A 19,119-nucleotide genomic window follows, 5' to 3' on the forward strand; every position below is an offset into this window, starting at 1 on the left:
ATCCTTCCTTCTACTTTCCATTTTGTAACTCCTCAGCAGGTTAAGCATCAAGTCTTGGATAACAGTCAGGCAAAGGCTGACGTGGCAATCTTTCACCAGAGGGCAGAGTCCTCCAAATAGTTATCTCTCTCTCTATCAGTATAACTAAACCAGGTTATCTGGTACTTTATCTGACTGCTTGTGACAGCCTGAGGTCAGCAAATTGGCTGCTAGGTTTTCCACATAATGCAAGCGAGAATAGATTAAAATACATTTTCATTGATTTGCTTTATCCTAAGATCACAAAAGGCTTTATAAAAATCCATACTTTGTCCATTTTCACTCTCCTGATCCGTTTGTTTCCTTCTATGCTCACCCAGCCACACCAACCTGTTTCATTTCCCCCTTTTCCCCTCCCTATCTGTACCGAGCTCCCTCATTTGATTCCATCCTCCACCTTCCTCTCTTATCAGGTTCAGATAGCCCTTTCTTGCCTTCGCCTGTTTATCTCCCATTATCTCCATTTCCCCTCCTCCACCTGCCAATCATCCATTCACCTCTCCCTTGCCAGTTTTTGCTCCACCTCCTCCCTTCTGCTCTTCATACCCGTGTATCTACCCTTCGCTGCTCCCTCTAAACTGCGCTCGCGCACACAGCCTTTGTTGCAGCACCGCTGGAATTTTCTTTTCTATGTTTTATTAAGGTACCGCGTGTTTTCCGACTGTAGAGAAATTTCCTGCTCAGAGCGGTAGTTGGTCTGCGCAGCTGTAAACAAAAGAACTTACTACCCTCCCCTATCTTTCAGTCTTGATTTGAAACATCAACTGCCCAGTTCCCTCCACAGATGAAGCCGAACCCACCGAGTTCCTCCAACATTTTGTCTATCACTCTACATTCCAACATCAGCAGTCTATTTGTGTCTCCTCTCTGAGATTACCAATTCTCGCTGTTGATGATATACATCCTTAATAAAAGCAGATTGTTGTCATTTACCACCTTCACAGGGTAACTATGGCCGTGCGATAAATATGGTCCCGCCAGCAGCAATAAATGGGATAATTTATGATACTTTACAGTTTCCGAATATTGTAAAAAGGGCAAGATTGCCTAAAGACCCCCAGTAATCTGTGCCACTGCCATGGGTTTGAGCTGTTTCCGCCCGCTGCCCCCTGGGTTCCTGGTGCCAGTTGCCCAGTGCTCACGTGCGGCTGGTTGCCGGGTGACAGTGAAGATCAACATTCCAGAGGAGGAGAGCCAAATCCCGCAGCGGGCCGCGGGGGCGACGCCTGCTATCGGAATCTACAAAGTGTCACCGTAATTGTAAAATAAACTCGTCATGCCGGCTGTCCTCCAACCCTTAAAACCTGTATACAAGGGGAAGTTCTACGATACCGATCCCGCGTTATATACAGTATGTAGATATTTTCTCTTTTCAGTATTTTGCTCCCAGTCGTTTCGTCAAGTACAACTTAAATGTGATTCCTTAAATTGCTTGCTATCTTTTGTGTCTTGAGATGACATAAATGAACAGTAATTCTTTGAACTGAAAGGTGTAATACAATAATGGCAGCAGGCTGGCTGTAATTAATGTTTGTTTTGCAGGCGGGGAAATTAGTGCCTATTACTGGAAGCGCTTTGGAATGTCTGACAGAAATTCAGCCCAGGGTACGTAAATGCAACATCAGTCATAGAAGTATAGGTAATACTGATGCCTAGCCTTTACACAACGGGAATGCATTCATCTGATGCGGTTAAAACGCATAAAGATGTAGTTTTTGAAAAGAGGTTGATCAAAAGATAATCACATGAAATGAACAAGCCTAGATAGATTGGATACGAGGAAATAAATAATGGTTTGCGTGATGGAACAATGTGCAAGATTGAACGGCGGTGTTTTACATACCATGCGTACCATCTTTAGTAAATTAAGTGGTTGTAGCGGTGTGCTACATGCAGCGCTAAAATTACGACACGGAGTCGGTAACTGCAGTCGAAGAAAAACTTTATTCGAAATACCCAGCCTTGCTTTTAAGCCTCCCTCAACCTACCACCCGTGGCGCAGAGGCTCCAAAGCTCTGTACTCACAAACCCCCGTAGGCTATCTCCCTTAGCCTGAACGCTGGCTAATTGTGAACCGGTTCGGATGTGCCAGGAAATGGGTCGCCAAATAGGAAGAAACATTATTAACTCAATGAACCCGAAAAGTAACACGAAAATCTTTGTTGAGGTAGAATATTGATGATTTTCTTGGAAATTAATTTTTTAAATGTGGTATATGCTTTAAGGATTTTTTTACCTCTCGGTCAAGATTTTTTTTAAACTGAAGAACAAGCAACATTTATATTTTCAGGAATCCAAAAGAGCACGTAGTAATTCTCCCTTCCCCCATGGTTCTCATAGCAAGTTCCTTCAGAGTAAATTCACAGGCACTCCCAGTTCACACTCCTCCTCTTTCATTATCTAAACTCGAAACTGAATTCATCAACTTTAGTTAACTAGATTTCTGCCTGTATTAGTCAACCATCTGAGATATTTGTTCAGCTTGCTTGCTTTGTTTTCCTTTTCCCTCTCCTGATCTGCTGACCATGTCTCTTAATTTGCATTTCACAGCCCACCTTTTCTTTGTGTTTTTTTTGCCTATGTTATGTGTTTTACGCCTATGTTCACATTCTCGAACTCCTCCCATTCACTCATTGACCAGATAACTTTGTCACAGCCTATTCTCATAGGTGTCCTATTTTAACCCTGTCAGGGACCTCCCTTTCCCCCACCTTTCCCCCTTCTTTCTCATTCCTATTTCTGATTAAATGTCTTTGACCTGTTTCACTTTCCACAGAAACTGCTTGACTTGCAAGTATTTCTATCATTTTCAGTTTCATTTAAGATTTACAGCATTTGCAGGTTTTTTAAAAAAACTTTTTTATGACTTCATCTGAAGGTGGCGCGTTTCATCTTCAGTAGCTCTGTCTAGCTGCTGTTCTTTTTCCACACATCTCCATTCACAATGATTCTTCCTTCTCTTTCTGTGCTCATTTCTTTCTGACTTTCAAGCACACAACCCTATGGCTTTAGATTTCCCTTGGGTTCAGAGAATCATTAATCTGAGCAATGTAGGACTTTGTGCTCTTGCTGAGAGGAATGCTCAAAACCAGGAGCCATCAAGTAATACAGCACAGAAACAGGCCCTTCATCTTACCTCACCCATGCCAACCAAGATGCCCATATAAACTGGTCCCATTTGCCATGTTTGACCCATATTGGTCTACTCTAAGCCTTTGCTATGCATATACTTGTCCAAATGCATTTTCCCTGTTTTTAGAGAACCTGTCTCAACTTTGTCCAGAAACTCATTCCATATATACTCAGTGACCACTTTATTACGTACACCCATACACCAACGCAAAGATCTAATCAGCCAGTCAGCTGGCAGCAACTCAATGCATAAAAACAAGCAGACATGGTCAAGAGGTTCAGGTCATTAACGGGGACATCCTGCAGACAGCTTATGAAACTGCTTCTGCTTCTTCGGATCTGACATTGATTGCCATTTTGTTAATGTGCTTTTGGGCCGACTGAATGATCTAATGCTTTTGCTATCTCCTGGGGAATTTGGCAAGGTTTGGAGCAGATCATGTTTGCTGTTGTGTGCTGGGGCAGCAGGCTGAGGGTAGCAGAGACCAACAGAATTAACAAATTCATTCGTAAAGCCAGTGATGTTGTGGGGGTGGAACTGGACTCTCTGACGGTGGTGTCTGAAAAGAGGATGCTGTCCAAGTTGCATGCCATCTTGGATAATGACTCCCATCCACTCCATAATGTACTGGTTAGGCACAGGAGTACGTTCAGCCAGAGACTCATTCCACCGAGATGCAACACTGAGCGTCATAGGAAGTAATTCCTGCCTGTGGCCATCAAACTTTACAATTCCTCGCTTGGAGTGGACACCCTGAGCCAATAGACTGGCCCTGGACTTATTTCCACTTGGAATAGTTTACTTATTATTCAATTATTTATGGTTTTATATTGCTATATTTCTACACTATTCTTAATTGGTGCAACTGTAACAAAACCCAATTTCTCTCGGGATCAATAAAATATGTCTGTCTGGATTGTGTGGCCGTCATTTCTTAATGGCGGAACGTAAACCCAAGGTAGGTTCTATTACTCCTCGCCGAATAAAAAGTTGAGCAGATTGAAATGGATTAGGACAGGAGCAGAAGAGAAGCAGGTGTTCAGCACCTTGTGCCTGCAGTCAATTGGAGGAGGGGGCAGATTCGATCGCCTCTTGGTATGGCTCGTGGCTGTAGTACTCTTTTTTAGGGGACTTTGTGGTTTGATATTTAATGTCCTCAGTGCTGAATGCGCTCCACAGTTGTGGACTCATTTTTGGAGGACTCTGGTTCATATTCCATGCGTTCTGGTTACTTCCTTTTGCTAGTTGCACGATTTGATCAGAGGGCACTTTGGTGCAGAACTGGATGAGGCCTTCAGTCATTGACACAGCTCCAAACTGAACTGACTCGGTGTCATGGTCCCGACTGAATAGCAGCAGGCATCCAAGTTCGGCACTCCACCTCCTTGGAGTGTGGTTAGCTGCTGCTGTCCCCTTAAGACCCAGACTGCCAATTATTACCTGTCACATTCCTTCGTGGAAGGTCTATACTACTCGGAGCACAATTGTAAGACTTCCCTTTCTAGTACTGCTGTTTGTGCTTTTGCCTTTGGATTTCATTTGTGTCATCTTGTTTATTTTGAGTCTGAGTTAATTCTAGACCTTGCTCAGCACTTGGACTCACCACCATCCATAGCTCTCTCTTTACAGCACAATTGAGCCATCATGAGCCCAGCTCAATATGTATATCTGCGAACTTCATTGGCCTACCAAGGACCAACTGCAGGCAGACATGACAATATGCTTCAGGAGATCCTCATTACTCTCCAGAAACTCGCTGACTCCAGTAAGTAGGATCCGAGTTTGGCTGGGGCACCTGCCAGTTCTGGGCAAGTTCAAGCTAGAGACTCCATTAATATTCATGAGAGATTGCTGCATCCACCAGCTTCTGAGCAGTATGAGAGTAACCCAAAAGTATGCTGTGGATTCCTGGTACATGCTCATTCACCTTTGAGTTACAGTCATCCAAATTCCTGTCAGAATACAATATGGTAGCCTATATCATCTCACTCCTTACTGGAAGAGCCCTTGACTGGGTCACCATACTCTGGGAGAAGGATTCACCCATCTGTGCAAGTGCAGACCTCTTTTCAGAGAATTTGAGCAGGGTGTTCTACCACCCTGCCAGAGGTCATGGATCTGTGACAGCACTCGTCAACTTGCACCAGGGAAATCGGTCTGTGGCCGATTATTCCATGGAATTTCATATCTTAGCCACAGAGACCAGTTGGAATATGGAAGCACTAACTGCTCTGTTTCTTATGGACCTGAAGATATGACTCAATAATCGATTAATACAAAAGAAAAGGGATAGACAAAGGGGATTATTCCAAAGAGACTCTTTCCCCTCCCCGTCCCGACTCTCCTCTGCCCTCTCCTATTCCCCGACGTAGGGCTCCTCCTTGACCGTTGCAAATCCCTGCCTCTGAGGAGCCTAAGCAAATGGGCCGACTAGGCCCTCTTGAGCCGACTGAGAGAGAAGAAGGATAGAGAGGTGCTGCATTTACTGTGGAGAGGCCAGATGTTATTGGACCTCTTGTCCCAAGCTGCTGGGAAACACCCAGGACTGTCCAGTGGAGGGAGGGCTGCGACGGTTGCTACCCTGACTCCTGGTTCAGCTCCATTACAATTGGTCGCTTTCATTGGGAGACCAAAAACATTCCCTAGCCATCTTTATTGACTCTGGTGCAGTAGGGAATTTCTTTTTGGACCTTGGACTGGCCAGTGGATTCAAAATCCACGTTTTGAATTTCTCTCAGCAGTTTGTTGCCACAGCCCTTGATGGGAGACCTGGCTGAGGCAGGTCAACAACTAAACATCCCTGCTCAAGCTCAAGGTTGGCCAGCATACAGAGTCAATCCAGCTCTATCTCATTGGCTCCCCAGAAATATCATTCATTCTGGGTCATCCCTGGCTCTCATTCCATAACCTGAGAGTCAATTGGATTACTGCCGTTACTATGGGTTGGTCAAACCAGTGCAAAAAGAAATGCCTCCAAAAGGGTCTAAGACACCTTCTGAGTTACTTCCCAATTCACTTGCTGAGTTTACTCTGAGACATCCTCCAAGAGTACTCTCGACATGCCTTCAGTAGCTCCTAAATGGGAAGAGAACCCTTCAACAATACTTCCCAGCTCTACAGTTGTGGCACCCATCTACTGGAAACGATGATAGTGCTCCAAGCCCAAGAGCAACATGGGGCAGATCCGGGTCCTCCTGGATGTTTTCTCGTTCCTGTTCATTTGGAGGTGTTTATCTAGTTACATGTTTTGAACCTGGCTGGGCATCCAGGGGTGGCTTGTGCCCTGGAGTTCATTAAGAGATGTTACTGCTGGCCAGGCCTGACTAAAGCTGCCTGGAAATCTGTCTTAGTGTGTGAACACAAAATAAAGAACCCAAGCCCAGTTCAATGTCTTTTTCAGCCTCTCCCTATTCCTTCTCCCCCTTGGTCCCACATTTCTATGGAATTTGTCACCAGTCTTCCAGCATCTCGAGGTGATTCAGTAATCATAGTGGTGATAGACTGGTTATTCAAGGACTGCCATTTTGCATCCCTTAAATATAATCTGCTTTGGAGACCGTCAGGCTGATGTTACAGCATGTCTTCAGGATTCACGGTTTCCCCCATGACTGTCTCTGATCGTGGCCCCCAGTTTGTCTCTAGGTTTTGGAAGGTTTTTTGTGAGCTCAATGGGGCCTCTGCCAGTCTGTGTTCCGGGTTCCATCCGCAAACCATGAGCAAATGGAGAGGCTCCACCAGGACCTTGAAAGAACACTCAGCTCTCTAGCTTTGGGGAACCATACCAGCTGGAATGACAGCCTGATCTGGGTGGAGCTTCCACACAGCACACTTCATCATTCCTCTATTTGCATGTCCCCTTTCGAATGCTAATTTGGGTACTATTCCCAGAACAAGAAGCAGAGGTGGGTGTTCTGTCAGCAGGCCAACTGGTCCAAAGGTATTGCCAGAAATGGGTTAAGACAACAGAGATGCTGTTGGTCAATTCACAGCAATAACAAGACCAGGTGAACTGCTGGAGAAGATGGATGAGCACTTCTTTCTGGTCATCGGGTCTGGCTCTCAACTAGAGAGATCTCCCCATGCAAATACAATCCAGAAAAATGGCCCTTTGTTACATTCCTGGGATCCTGAGGTGCATCAACCCAGTTATTTATTGCCTCTAACTCCTGAGCACAATGTGGATTCACCCCACATTCCCCATGTTACGATTTCTCCTGCCATGCTGTGAGGTAGTTTCTATTAGCAGTCCTCTGTAAAAGCTGTGTGTCCTGCTGGAAGGAGTGCTTTGGCTTCATCTAAGGCAAGGAGCCATGTTGTCCAACTAAGGAATATATGTCAGCCTGTCAGGATTGTGATTTGGGGTCTTCAGGCGGGTGCTGTGGAGTGGGGGACAAGGGAAGATGCCAAGAATGCCATTAGAAGGAGAGTCCCCATTGCAAGAAGTGCTTTGTGTGGATGAAGGGCCAATACTCCTGAGAGAGCCAGTTTGTTCAAAATGCTCTTTGAGGGGAGTTCAGTATGCGGTGGGTGCTTTCATGCAGACCATCGATCCAGCGTGTGAATAAAAAGATGCACTCCTTGTTGCTCTATTGTTATATGCACATTGGACTGGTTTATCTGTAATGGGCCCTTTTCTTTTTTTTTCTGTAACTGTTTGTTAAAGATGAATATTTAGTAAATATACATTCTTTATAATTTTATGCTGATGTACGTTCTGTTATTTCTGGGCTGCCGGTAACTGTGTATGGGAAGCATTTACACAGCATTCACTCATATTGAGGTTCCTGTTTGGTTGAACCCCAAATCATACTGATCCTAGGTATATACTGTTCATGAAAGGTGGCTGAGTTACGTGACTATTAGCAGAGTTAGCTAACGAACCAAGTCTGTATATGAACCCTGGTGAGAGGGTTACACACACATCCCACCGCAAGCACTGCAGTGCCAGCCATTGGTTCCAGTTCCCAAACCTCCTCTGTCTCCCAGAATTGTTGAGAGACAACCTACGTACACAGTCTGGTGATTTTTCAACACTGGCATTATTCGAGGTAAAAGGTAGTAACCCTTGCATTGGGAGTGATATGGCCCAGAAAAAAGAAGCTGGATTCCTTCATGGAACATCCTGGACTCTACCTTGGTAGAGGACGTACACAAGCACCATCCTGACTGCCCTGGGTCAGCAGCAGCTGGCTGAGGCGAGGCTGTTCTGTCATGATCCAGACTGAATAGCGATAGACATCATTGTTTCGGCACTCTAATTCCCTCGAGTATGGTTTCAATTTAATTTACTCAATGCCCATAAGACGATAATATAAGACATAGTAGCTGAATTAGGCCATTCAGCTCATTGAGTCTTCTCCGCCATTCCATCATGGCTGATCCTGGATCCCACTCAACCCCATCCAGCTGCTTTCTTGCCATATCCTTTGATGCCCTGACCAATCAGGAAACAATCAACTTCCACCTTAAATATACCCCTGAACTTGGACTCCACCACAGTCTGTGGCAGAACATTCCACAGATTCCACAAAAATAAGGAGGATGAGCTTGAAGCCCAGGTGAGAATGGGTAACTATGATGTTGTTGGGATAACAGAGACATTGCTGCAGGGAGATCAGACCTGGGAAATGAATGTACAAGGGTATACGTGCTATCGTAGGGACAGAAATGTGGGCAGAGGGGGTGGGGTGGCCCTGTTGGTGAGGAATGAGATTCAGTCCTTTGCAAAGGGGGACATAGGGTCAGGAGAAGTAGAGAACAACAGAACTTAGCTAAAAAGACAATACCGAGAGAAAAAATGAGGTACGAACACAAGCTAGCCAGAAATATAAAGGAAGATAGCAAAAGCTTTTTTAGGTATGTGAAGAGAAAGAAGATAGTTAAGAACAATGCTGGGCCCTTGAAGAATGAATTGGGTGAAATTATTACGGGAAACAGAGAAATGGCAGAAGAATTTAATGAGTACTTTAGATCTGTCTTCACTAAGGAAGACACAAGCAATCTCCCAGATGTATGGATGGGCCAAGGACATAGGGTAACAGAGGAAATTAAACAGATTGACATTCGGAAGGAAACAGTGATGAGAAGACTGATGGGACTGAAGGCTGACCCCAGCCTAGGGTACTAACGGAGGTGGCCCTGGAAATTGCGGATGCATTGGTAATCATTTTCCAATGTTCCTTAGATTCAGGATCAGTTCCTGAGGATTGGAGAATGGCTAATGTTATCCCACTTTTTAAAAAAGGAGGGAGGGAGAAAACAGAGAACTATCGACCTGTCAGCCTGACATCAGTGGTGGGAAAGATGCTAGAGTCCATTATTAAGGATGAAATAGTGGCATATTTAGATAGCAGTGATAGGATTGGGCCGAGCCAGCATGGATTTACCAAGGGTAAATCATGCTTGACTAAACTGTTGGAGTTTTTCGAGGATGTAACCAGGAAGTTAGACGGGGGAGATCCAGTGGATGTAGTGTACCTCGATTTTCAGAAGGCATTTGATAAGGTCCTACATAGAAGATTGGTGGGTAAAATCAAAGCTCAGGGCATCGGGGGGAAGGTATTGACATGGATAGAAAACTGGTTGGCAGATAGAAAGCAAAGGGTAGCAGTGAATGGGTGTTTCTCGGAATGGCAGGTGGTGACTAGTGGGGTGCCACAGGGCTCGGTATTGGGACCACAGCTGTTTACCATTTACATTAATGATTTGGATGAAGGCATAAAAAATAACATCAGCAAATTTGCTGATGATACTAAGCTGGGTGGCAGTGTGACATGTGATGAGGATGTTAGGAGAATTCAGGGTGACTTGGATAGGCTGGGTGAGTGGGCAGATACTTGGCAGATGACGTTTAATGTGAATAAGTGTGAGGTTATCCACTTTGGGAGTAAGAACAGGAAGGCAGATTATTATCTGAACAGTGTAGAGTTAGGTAAGGGAGAAATACAAAGAGATCTAGGAGTCCTTGTTCATCAGTCACTGAAGGTGAATGAGCAAGTGCAGCAGGCAGTGAAGAAGGCAAATGGAATGTTGGCCTTTATTACAAAGGAAATTGAGTACAAGAGCAAGGAAATCCTCTTGCATTTATACAGAGCCCTGGTGAGACTACACCTGGAGTATTGTGTACAGTTTTGGTCTCCAGGGTTAAGGAAGGACATCCTGGCTGTAGAGGAAGTGCAGCATAGATTCACGAGGTTAATTCCTGGGATGTCTGGACTGTCTTACGCAGAGAGGTTAGAGAGACTGGGCTTGTACACGCTGGAATTAAGGAGATTGAGAGGGGATCTGATTGAAACATATAAGATTATTAAGGGATTGGACAAGATAGAGGCAGAAAATATGTTCCAGATGCTGGGAGAATCCAGTACCAGAGGGCATGGTTTGAGAATAAGGGGTAGGTCATTTAGGACAGAGTTAAGGAAAAACTTCTTCTCCCAGAGAGTTGTGGGGGTTTGGAATGCACTGCCTTGGAAGGTAGTGAAGGCCAATTCTCTGGATGCTTTCAAGAAGGAGCTAGATAGGTATCTTATGGATAGGGGAACCAAGGGATATGGGGACAAGGCAGGAACCGGGTATTGATAGTAATTGATCAGCCATGATCTCAAAATGGTGGTGCAGGCTCGAAGGGCCGAATGGTCTACTTCTGCACCTATTGTCTATTCACTATTCTCTGGCTAATAAACTTCTTCCTTACCTTCATTCTAAAAGGTCACCCCTCAATTTTGAAGCTGTGTGTTCTAGTTCTGGATATCCCTACCACAGCAAACATCCTCTCCACATCCACCCTATCTGGTCCTTTCAACTTTTGGTAGGTTTCAGTAAGATTCCCCCCACCACATTCTTCTAAGTTCCAGTGAGTACAGGCCCAAAACTGCCAAATGTTCTTCATATGTTAATCCCTTAATTCCTGGAATCTTTCTTGTAAACCTCCTCTGGACTCACTCCAATGACAACACATCATTTCTGAGATATGGGGCCCAAAACTATTGACAATACTTCAAGCGTGGCCTGACTAGTGTCTTGTACAGGCTCCGCATTATCTCCTTGCTTTTATGTTCTATTCCTCCTTGAAATAAATGGCAACATTGCATTTGCCTTCTTTACCACAGACTCGACCACTGAGTTAACCTTCCGTAAGTTTTGCATGAGGATTCCTAAGTCCCTCTGTACCTCTAATGTTTGAACCTTCTCCCCATTTAGATTATAGTCCACACTACTGTTCCTTTTTACCAAAATACATTATCAAACATTTCCCAACACTGAATTCCTTCTGCCACTTTTTTGCCCATTCTTCCAATTTTTCTAAGTCCTGTTGCAATCACATTGCTTCCTCAGCACCAAATACCCTCCATCTATTTTTGTCTCATCTGCAAACGTTGCCACAAAGCCATCAATTCCATTATCCAAATCAGTGACAAACAATGTGAGAAGTCGCGGTCTCAATACTGACCCCTGAGGAACACCACTAGTCACTGGCAGCCAACTAGAAAAGGCCCCCTTTATTCCCACTCGCTGCCTCCAGCCATTCCTCTATCTTTCCTGTAAAATAGGATTTTATCTTGTTAAGTAGCCTCATGTGTGGCACCTTATCAAATGCCTTTTGAAAATCCAAGTAAATGGCATCCATCGCCTCTCCTTTGTCCACTCTACTTGTTACTTTTTTGAGGAACTGTAAGGCAAGACTTCCCTTTATAAAAACACTCCTATTCCCTGACGCTCATGGACCTCTGGCACACTGCTAACGTCTTCCACAGTGAAGACTGATGCAAAGTACCCATTAAGTTCCTCTGCTATTTCTTTGTCCCCCAATTACTATCTTACCAGCATCATTTTCCAGTGGTCCAATATCAACTGTCACGTTCCTTTTGCTCTTTATATAACTGAAAAAGCTTCTAGTATCCTGCTTTATACTATCGGCTAGTTTGCCCTCATATTTCATCTTTTCACTTATAGCTTTTTTAGTTGCCTTTTATTGGAGTTTACAAGCTTCCCAATCATCCAACTTCCCACTCACTTTAGCTGCTTTTTATGCCCTTTCCTTAGCTTTTATGCAGTTTTTTACTTCCCATGTCAGCCAGTGTTATCTACCCCTGCCATTTGAGAACTTCTTCTGTGGGACATACCTATCCTGTGCCTTGTGAACTATTCCCAGAACCTTCAGCCATCTCTGCTCTGCCATCATCCCTGCCAGTATCCTCCTCCAATCCACCTGGGCAAGCTCCTCTCTCATGCCTCTGTAATTCCCGGTATTCCATTGTGATACTGATAGATGTGACTAATGTTTTTCCCTCTTAAATTGCAATATGAATTCAATGATATTATGATCACTGCCTCCTAAGGGTTCCTTTGCATTAAGCTCCCGGATAAGATCTCGGTTATTACACAAAACAAAATCTAAGATAGCCCTTCCTCGAGTAAGCTCAAACACCAACTGCTCTAAGTAGGCATTCAACAAATTCCCTCTCTTGTGATCTGACACTGGCATGATTTTCCCAATCCCCTTGCATTTTGAAATCCTCCATTGCAATTGTGTAATTACCCTTATAACATGCCTTTTCCAGCACTCTTTGCAAGCTCAACCCCACATCTTGGCTACTATTTAGAGGCCCATGTATGATTCCCATAATGGTATTTTCACACTTGCAGTTTCTTAACTTCACCCACGAAGATTCAACAGTCTCTAACCCTATGTCACCTCTTTCTAAAGATGCAATTCCATCTCTTACCAAAAGAGCCACACCTTCACCTATGCATTCCTGCATGTTCTTTCGATACAAAGTATATCCTTTGTTAAGCTCCCAGCTATGGACATTTTTTTAGCCACAACTCAGTGACGTCCACAACATCATACCAGCCAGTCTCTAACTGCGCCACAAGTTTGTGCACCTTATAGTGAATGCTACATATATTTAAGTACAGTACCTTCAGTCTTGCATTCTTTGCCCTTTTGAATTTTGCCTCTGTGATACAATTTAACTCTTTGCTCTGTCTGCATTTGTACCCAATCATTGGCTTGTCCTTCCTCACATTCATGTTACATCCATCATCTATTGTAAACCTGCTGGCTCATCCTCAGCTCTATCATACTGGTTCCCATCCCCGCCATATTAGTTTAAACCACTCCCAACAGCTGTAGCAAACCTGCCCGCAAGAACATTGGTACCACTCGGATTCAAGTACAACCTGTCACTTTTGCACAGATCCCACCTGCCCCAGGAGAGATCCCAATTTTCCAGAAATTTGAATCCCTGCCCCCATTCCAATTCTTCAGCCATGCATTTATCTACTACCTCATTCTACTCCTATCCTCACTGTTGCATGGCACAGGCAGCAAACCCAAGATTACTACCCTTGAGGTCCTGCTTCTCAGCTTCCTTCCTAACTCCCTGTATTCTGTTTTCAGGACGTCCTCCGTTTTTCTACCTATGTTGTTGGTACCAATATGTAGCACAACTTCTGACTAATCACCCTACCTTTCCAGGATATTGTGGATGCGTTCAGAAACGTGGAGGACCCTGGCACCTGAGAGGCAAACTACCATCTGTCTTTCCTTTTTTTGTCCACAGAATCTGTCTCAGTTCCATTGAGTAATATTGAGTCCCCTATTACTGCCAGGGGTTCAGCCGCTGTTGCTTCCTCCAAGTAGGTCGTTCCCCCCCCCCCCCCCACAACATTTTTCAAAATGGAGTACTTATTGTTGAGAGGAATATCTGATGTTCCCGCTTCCCTCTCCTGATGGTCATCCATTTATTTGTCTCCTGTAGTCTTCGATTGATTACCTCTCTGTAGCTCCTGTCTATCCCTGCTTCACTTTCCCTAACAAGCCGAAGGTCATCGAGCTGCAGCTCCAGTTCTCTAACATGGTCTCTAAGGAGCTGCATCTCGATGTACCTGGTGCAGATGTGGCTAACAAGGAGGCTGGACATCTCCTGCAAATCCCATATCTGACACCTCGAACAGAACACTGGCTCTGCAGACATACCCCCTATTCTCTCAAGAGTTAAATAAGAAAAAAGAAATAAGGAATGAACTTACCTAAAACTTGCCTGTTTTTGCTGAAGCCCTGTTGAGCCAAAGCCTTACTACTTTGATGACGACTGCTCCCATGATGACCACTCTGCTTGGCGGTAGGCAGTACCCCTCTTTTACAGAAACTGGGATTTTAAAGCTCTCCGCCAAACGTGAGCGGGAATGCTGCTGCTGTTCTTTTAAGACTCAGACTGTTGATTATTTCCTTACATATTCCTTCATGTTAAGTCTGCACTTAGAGGCCTTGTGCACTCTGTGATCAATCACAGTTCTATTGAGTTCCATTTCTAATATTATTGTTCGTGATTTCACCTTTGGATTTTGTTTGTGTTGTCTTGTTCATTGCTCACTTTATGCTGTTTGTGTCATTTGTTCTTTCTGTATCGTGTGTGTGTCATTTCTGGACAATTCGGCCTTCTTCCAGGGAAGGTGAGACCTGTTCCGACGGGACGGGTTGCACCTGAACTGGAGGGGGACTAACATCCTTGTGGGAAGATTTGCTAGTGCTGCTCTGGGTGGGGGGGGGGGTTTAAACTAGATTTGCAGGGGGAGGGGAACCAGAGTGTTAGAGCAGATAATGAGGTGGAGGAGGATAAAGGTCATGCGAAAGCTGCAAGTATAGTGCATGGAGTAAAGCCAGATCTAACATATGAAGAGGCTTTGAGGAAAGAGAAACAGAATAAGGGGTGTAAAGGTAGTAAGGTAGAAGGGCTAAAGTGCATGTACTTCAATGCAAGAAGCATCAGGAACGAAGGTAATGAGAGCTTGGATACATACATGGAATTATGATGTAGTGGCCATTACAGAGACTTGGCTGGCACCAGGGCAGGAATTGATTCTGAATATTCCTGGATTTCAGTGTTTTAAAAGGGATAGAGGGTGGGGGGTGGGGGGAAGGGGAGGAGGGGTGGCATTACTGGTCAGGGATACTATTACAGCTACAGAAAGGGTGGGTAATGTTGCAGGATCCTCTTTTGAGTCAGTATGGGTAGAAGTCAGGAACAGGAAGGGAGCAGTTACTCTATTGGGGGTATTCTATAGGCCCCCTGGTAGCAGCAGAGATACTGAGGAGCAGATTGGGAGGCAGATTTTGGAAAGGTGCAAAAATAACAGTGTTATTATTATAGGTGACTTTAACTTCCCTAATATTGATTGGCATTTGATTAATTCCAATGGTTTAGAAAGGTCAGAGTTTGTAAAGTGTGTCCAGGACGGATTCCTGTCACAGTAAGTTGACAGGTCGACTGAGGGAATGCCATGCTAGAACTAGTATTAGGTAATGAACCGGGTCAGGTCACAGATCTCTCAGTGGGTGAGCAACTGGGGGACAGTAACCACCGCTCCCTGGCCTTTAACGTTATCATGGAAAAAGACAGAATCAGAGAGGACAGGAAAACTTTTAATTGGGGAAGGGCAAATTATGAGGCTATAAGGCTAGAACTTGCAGGTGTGAATTGTACTATGCACATGAGGTTAATGTTTAGGGATCTCTTGCAGGATGTTAGGGATAAATTTGTCCCGGTGAGGAAGATAAAGAATGGTAGGGTGAAGGAACCATGGGTGACAAGTGAGGTGGAGAATCTAGTCAGATGGAAGAAGGCAACATACGTGAGGTTTAGGAAGCAAGGATCAGATGAATCTATTGAGGAATATAGGGTAGCAAGAAAGGAGCTTATGAAGGGGCTAAGGAGAGCAAGAAAGGAGCATGAGAAGACCTTGCAGAGTAGGGTAAAGGAAAACTCCAAGGCATTCTTCAATTATGTGAGGAACAAAAGGTTGACAGCAGTGAAGATAGGGCTGATTGGAGATAAATGTGGGAGGATGTGCCTGGAGGCTGTGGATGTGAGCGAGGTCCTCAATGAATACTTCTCTTCAGTATTCACCAATAAGAGGGAACTTGATGATGGTGAGGACAATATGAGTGAGGTTGATGTTCTGGACCATGTTGATATTAAGGGTGAAGAGGTGTTGGAGTTGTTAAAATACATTCGGACAGATAAATCCCTGGGGCCTGATGGAATATTCCCCAGGCTTCTCCATGATGCGAGGGAAAAGATTGCTGAGCCTCTGGCTAGGATCTTTATGTCCTCGTTGTCCACGGGAATGGTACCAAAGGATTGGAGGGAGGCGAATGTTCTCCCCTTGTTCAAAAAAGTTAGTAGGGATAGTCCAGGTAATTATAGACCAGTGAGCCTTACATCTGTGGTGGGAAAGCTGTTGGAAAAGATTCTTAGAGATAGAATCTGTAGGCATTTAGAGAATCATGGTCTGATCAGGGACAGTCAGCATGGCTTTATGAAGGGCAGATCATGTCTTTGAGCAGGTGACCAGGCATATAGATGAGGGTAGTACAGTGGATGTGATGTACATGGATTTTAGTAAGGCATTTGACAAGGTACCACACGGTAGGCTTATTCAGAAAGTCTGAAGGCATGGGATCCAGGGAAGTTTGGCCAGGTGGATTCAGAATTGGCTTACATGCAGAAAGCAGAGGGTTGTGGTGGAGGTAGTACATTCGGATTGGAGGGTTGTGACTAGTGGTGTCCCACAAGGATCAGTTCTGGGACCTCTACTTTTTGTGATTTTTATTAACAACCTGAACCTGGGGGTAGAAAGGTGGATTTGCAAGTTTGCAGACGACACAAAGGTTGTGGATAGTATAGAGCAGGGGTCGGCAACCTTTACCACTGAAAGAGCCATATGGACCCGTTTCCCACAGAAAAGAAAACACTGGGAGCCACAAAACCCATCTGACATTTAAAATGAAATAACACTGCATACAACATTTTGTTTGCCTTTATGCTATGTATAAACAAACTGTAATGTGTTGCATTTATGAAATCGATGAACTCCTGCAGAGAAAATGAAATTACATTTCTGCATGCAACAAAAACATTTTGAACTCCGAAAAAAAGACATTGGGTTGAAGGTTACTTTTAAGTAAAATACTCAATGTCTATTTGAGTCCTTCTTGTATTTATGAAAAATGCCGAACTTAAATTGTCTGCCAGTAGCAAACCAAAAATAACGTCAGCCAGCTGTCAACCTGAAAAATAAAAGGACTATTTCACTGAACCATGAAAAAATACGAATATACGTAAAATAATAGGCAATTAAAATATTTATCATACTTGATTAATTTGATTTCTGCTTCTGGACCTCAGCGCAGAACGTCTGCACATCAGGGCTGTATGACGTCACCTTCATCTTTACACAGGATCGCAGGCTGTCATCTGTGAGGCGTGCACGATGTTTGTTTTTAATAAAGTTCAGGTTGGAGAACACCTGCTCACATACATATGTGGATCCAAAGATCGACAGGACTCCAAGCACATACTTTTTAATGTTTACATAAATGTCGGGGATAGCATTCCATGTTTCGAACACAAGTTTGTCCGTTTGGGGAGGTTTTCAATATCACTCCATCTGAGCAAGAACGGCCTTCTGACGGGCAACATCTTCAAGGTCTGCTGTCAAGCGTCTAAACTTGGACACCCATATGTCTTTGTCGGCTGTGTCGGCCAGTTCCATCTCAAGATCAGGTTGACTCACACCTGTCAATGCAGTTGTATTCAGTAGGGATGGATCGATGCTTAGGGGAGTGGCGGGTGTCAGGCCTTGGCAGTGGTGACATATTAATAGCGATAAAAAACACGTTGTAGCGGTGTGCTACATGCAGCGCTAAAATAACGACACGGAGTCGGTAAACTGCAGTCAAAGATAACTTTATTCGAACTAAACAGCCTTGCTTTTAAGCCTCCCTCAACCCTCCCCCCCCGTGGGCACGGATGCTCCAAAAGACACGTACTCACAAACCCCCGTAGGCTATCTCCCTTAGTCAGAACGCTGGCTAATTGTGAGCCTGGTTCGGATGTGCCAGGAAATGGGTCGCCACAACGTTTTATTTAGATTGTACAAGATCACCATAATCTTCAAATTTAGAATTACATTTCAAAAACTAACAAACTAACATAAAATACATTTTAATTAAATACTCATCATTTATTTTCCAAAGCCTCAGGGAGCCGCAGCACAGAGATGAAAGAAACGCATGCGGCTCCGGAGCCGCGGGTTGCCGACCCCGGTATAGAGGATTGTCGAAGATTGCAGAGAGACATTGATAGGATGCAGAAGTGGACTGAGAAGTGGCAGATGGCAGAGTAGAAAGTAAATGGCAGGATATTTGGTAGTGTGGAGGAGCAGAGGGATCTGGGGGTACATGTCCACAGATCCCTGAAAGTTGCCTCACAAGTAGATAGGGTAGTTATGAAAGGTAATACTCCATAAGCTTTCTTAAGTCAACGGATGGAGTTTAAGAGCCATTATGCATATCATCATTATGCATTATGATCAGAGATTAAGGGAGCTAGGGCTTTACTCTCTGGAGAGAAGGAGGATGAGAGGAGACATGATAGAGGTATACAAGATATTAAGAGGAATAGATAGAGTGGACACCCAGTGCCTCTTCCCCAGGGCACCACTGCTCGATACAAGAGGACATGTCTTTAAGGTAAGGGGTCAGAAATTCAAGGGGAATATTAGAGGAAGGCTTTTTACTCAGAGAGTGGTTGGTGCGTGGATTGCATTGCCTGAGTCAGTGGTGGAGGCAGATACACTAGTGAAGTTTAAGGGACTACTAGACAGGTATTTAGAGGAATTTAAGGTGGGGGGTTATATGGGAGGCAGGGTTTAAGGGTGGGCTGAAGGGCCTGTACTGTGCTGTATTGTTCTATGTTCTATGTTGGGTGTTTGTTATTTTCTTTACATGGGTTTTATGGTGTTTCTTTGTTTAGTGGCTGCCTGCTGGGGGACAAATCTCAGGGCTGTTTACTGTATACATACTTAGATAATATATATACTTCAATCTTTGCTGTTCAGGCTAAACATCAGAATGGGGAAGAAAAGTGATCTAAGTGACT

General features: G+C 44.3%; 1 protein-coding gene across 1 annotated transcript in view; it reads left to right on the forward strand.

Annotated features, from left to right (window-relative positions):
- Window positions 1-1,181: 1,181 nt before the first annotated feature.
- Window positions 1,182-19,119, forward strand: part of efhb (EF-hand domain family, member B) — an 85,126-nt gene continuing 67,188 nt past the window's right edge. The window contains exons 1-2 of the mRNA XM_059972344.1: window positions 1,182-1,390; window positions 1,582-1,644. Of these exons, the coding sequence (XP_059828327.1) occupies window positions 1,316-1,390; window positions 1,582-1,644 (138 nt within the window). The 5' untranslated portion in view covers window positions 1,182-1,315. The remainder of the gene's footprint in view (window positions 1,391-1,581; window positions 1,645-19,119) is intronic.

The sequence above is a fragment of the Hypanus sabinus genome, chromosome 6 (genome assembly GCF_030144855.1).
Source record: "Hypanus sabinus isolate sHypSab1 chromosome 6, sHypSab1.hap1, whole genome shotgun sequence".
In the NCBI taxonomy this organism is placed as follows: Eukaryota; Metazoa; Chordata; class Chondrichthyes; order Myliobatiformes; family Dasyatidae; genus Hypanus; species Hypanus sabinus.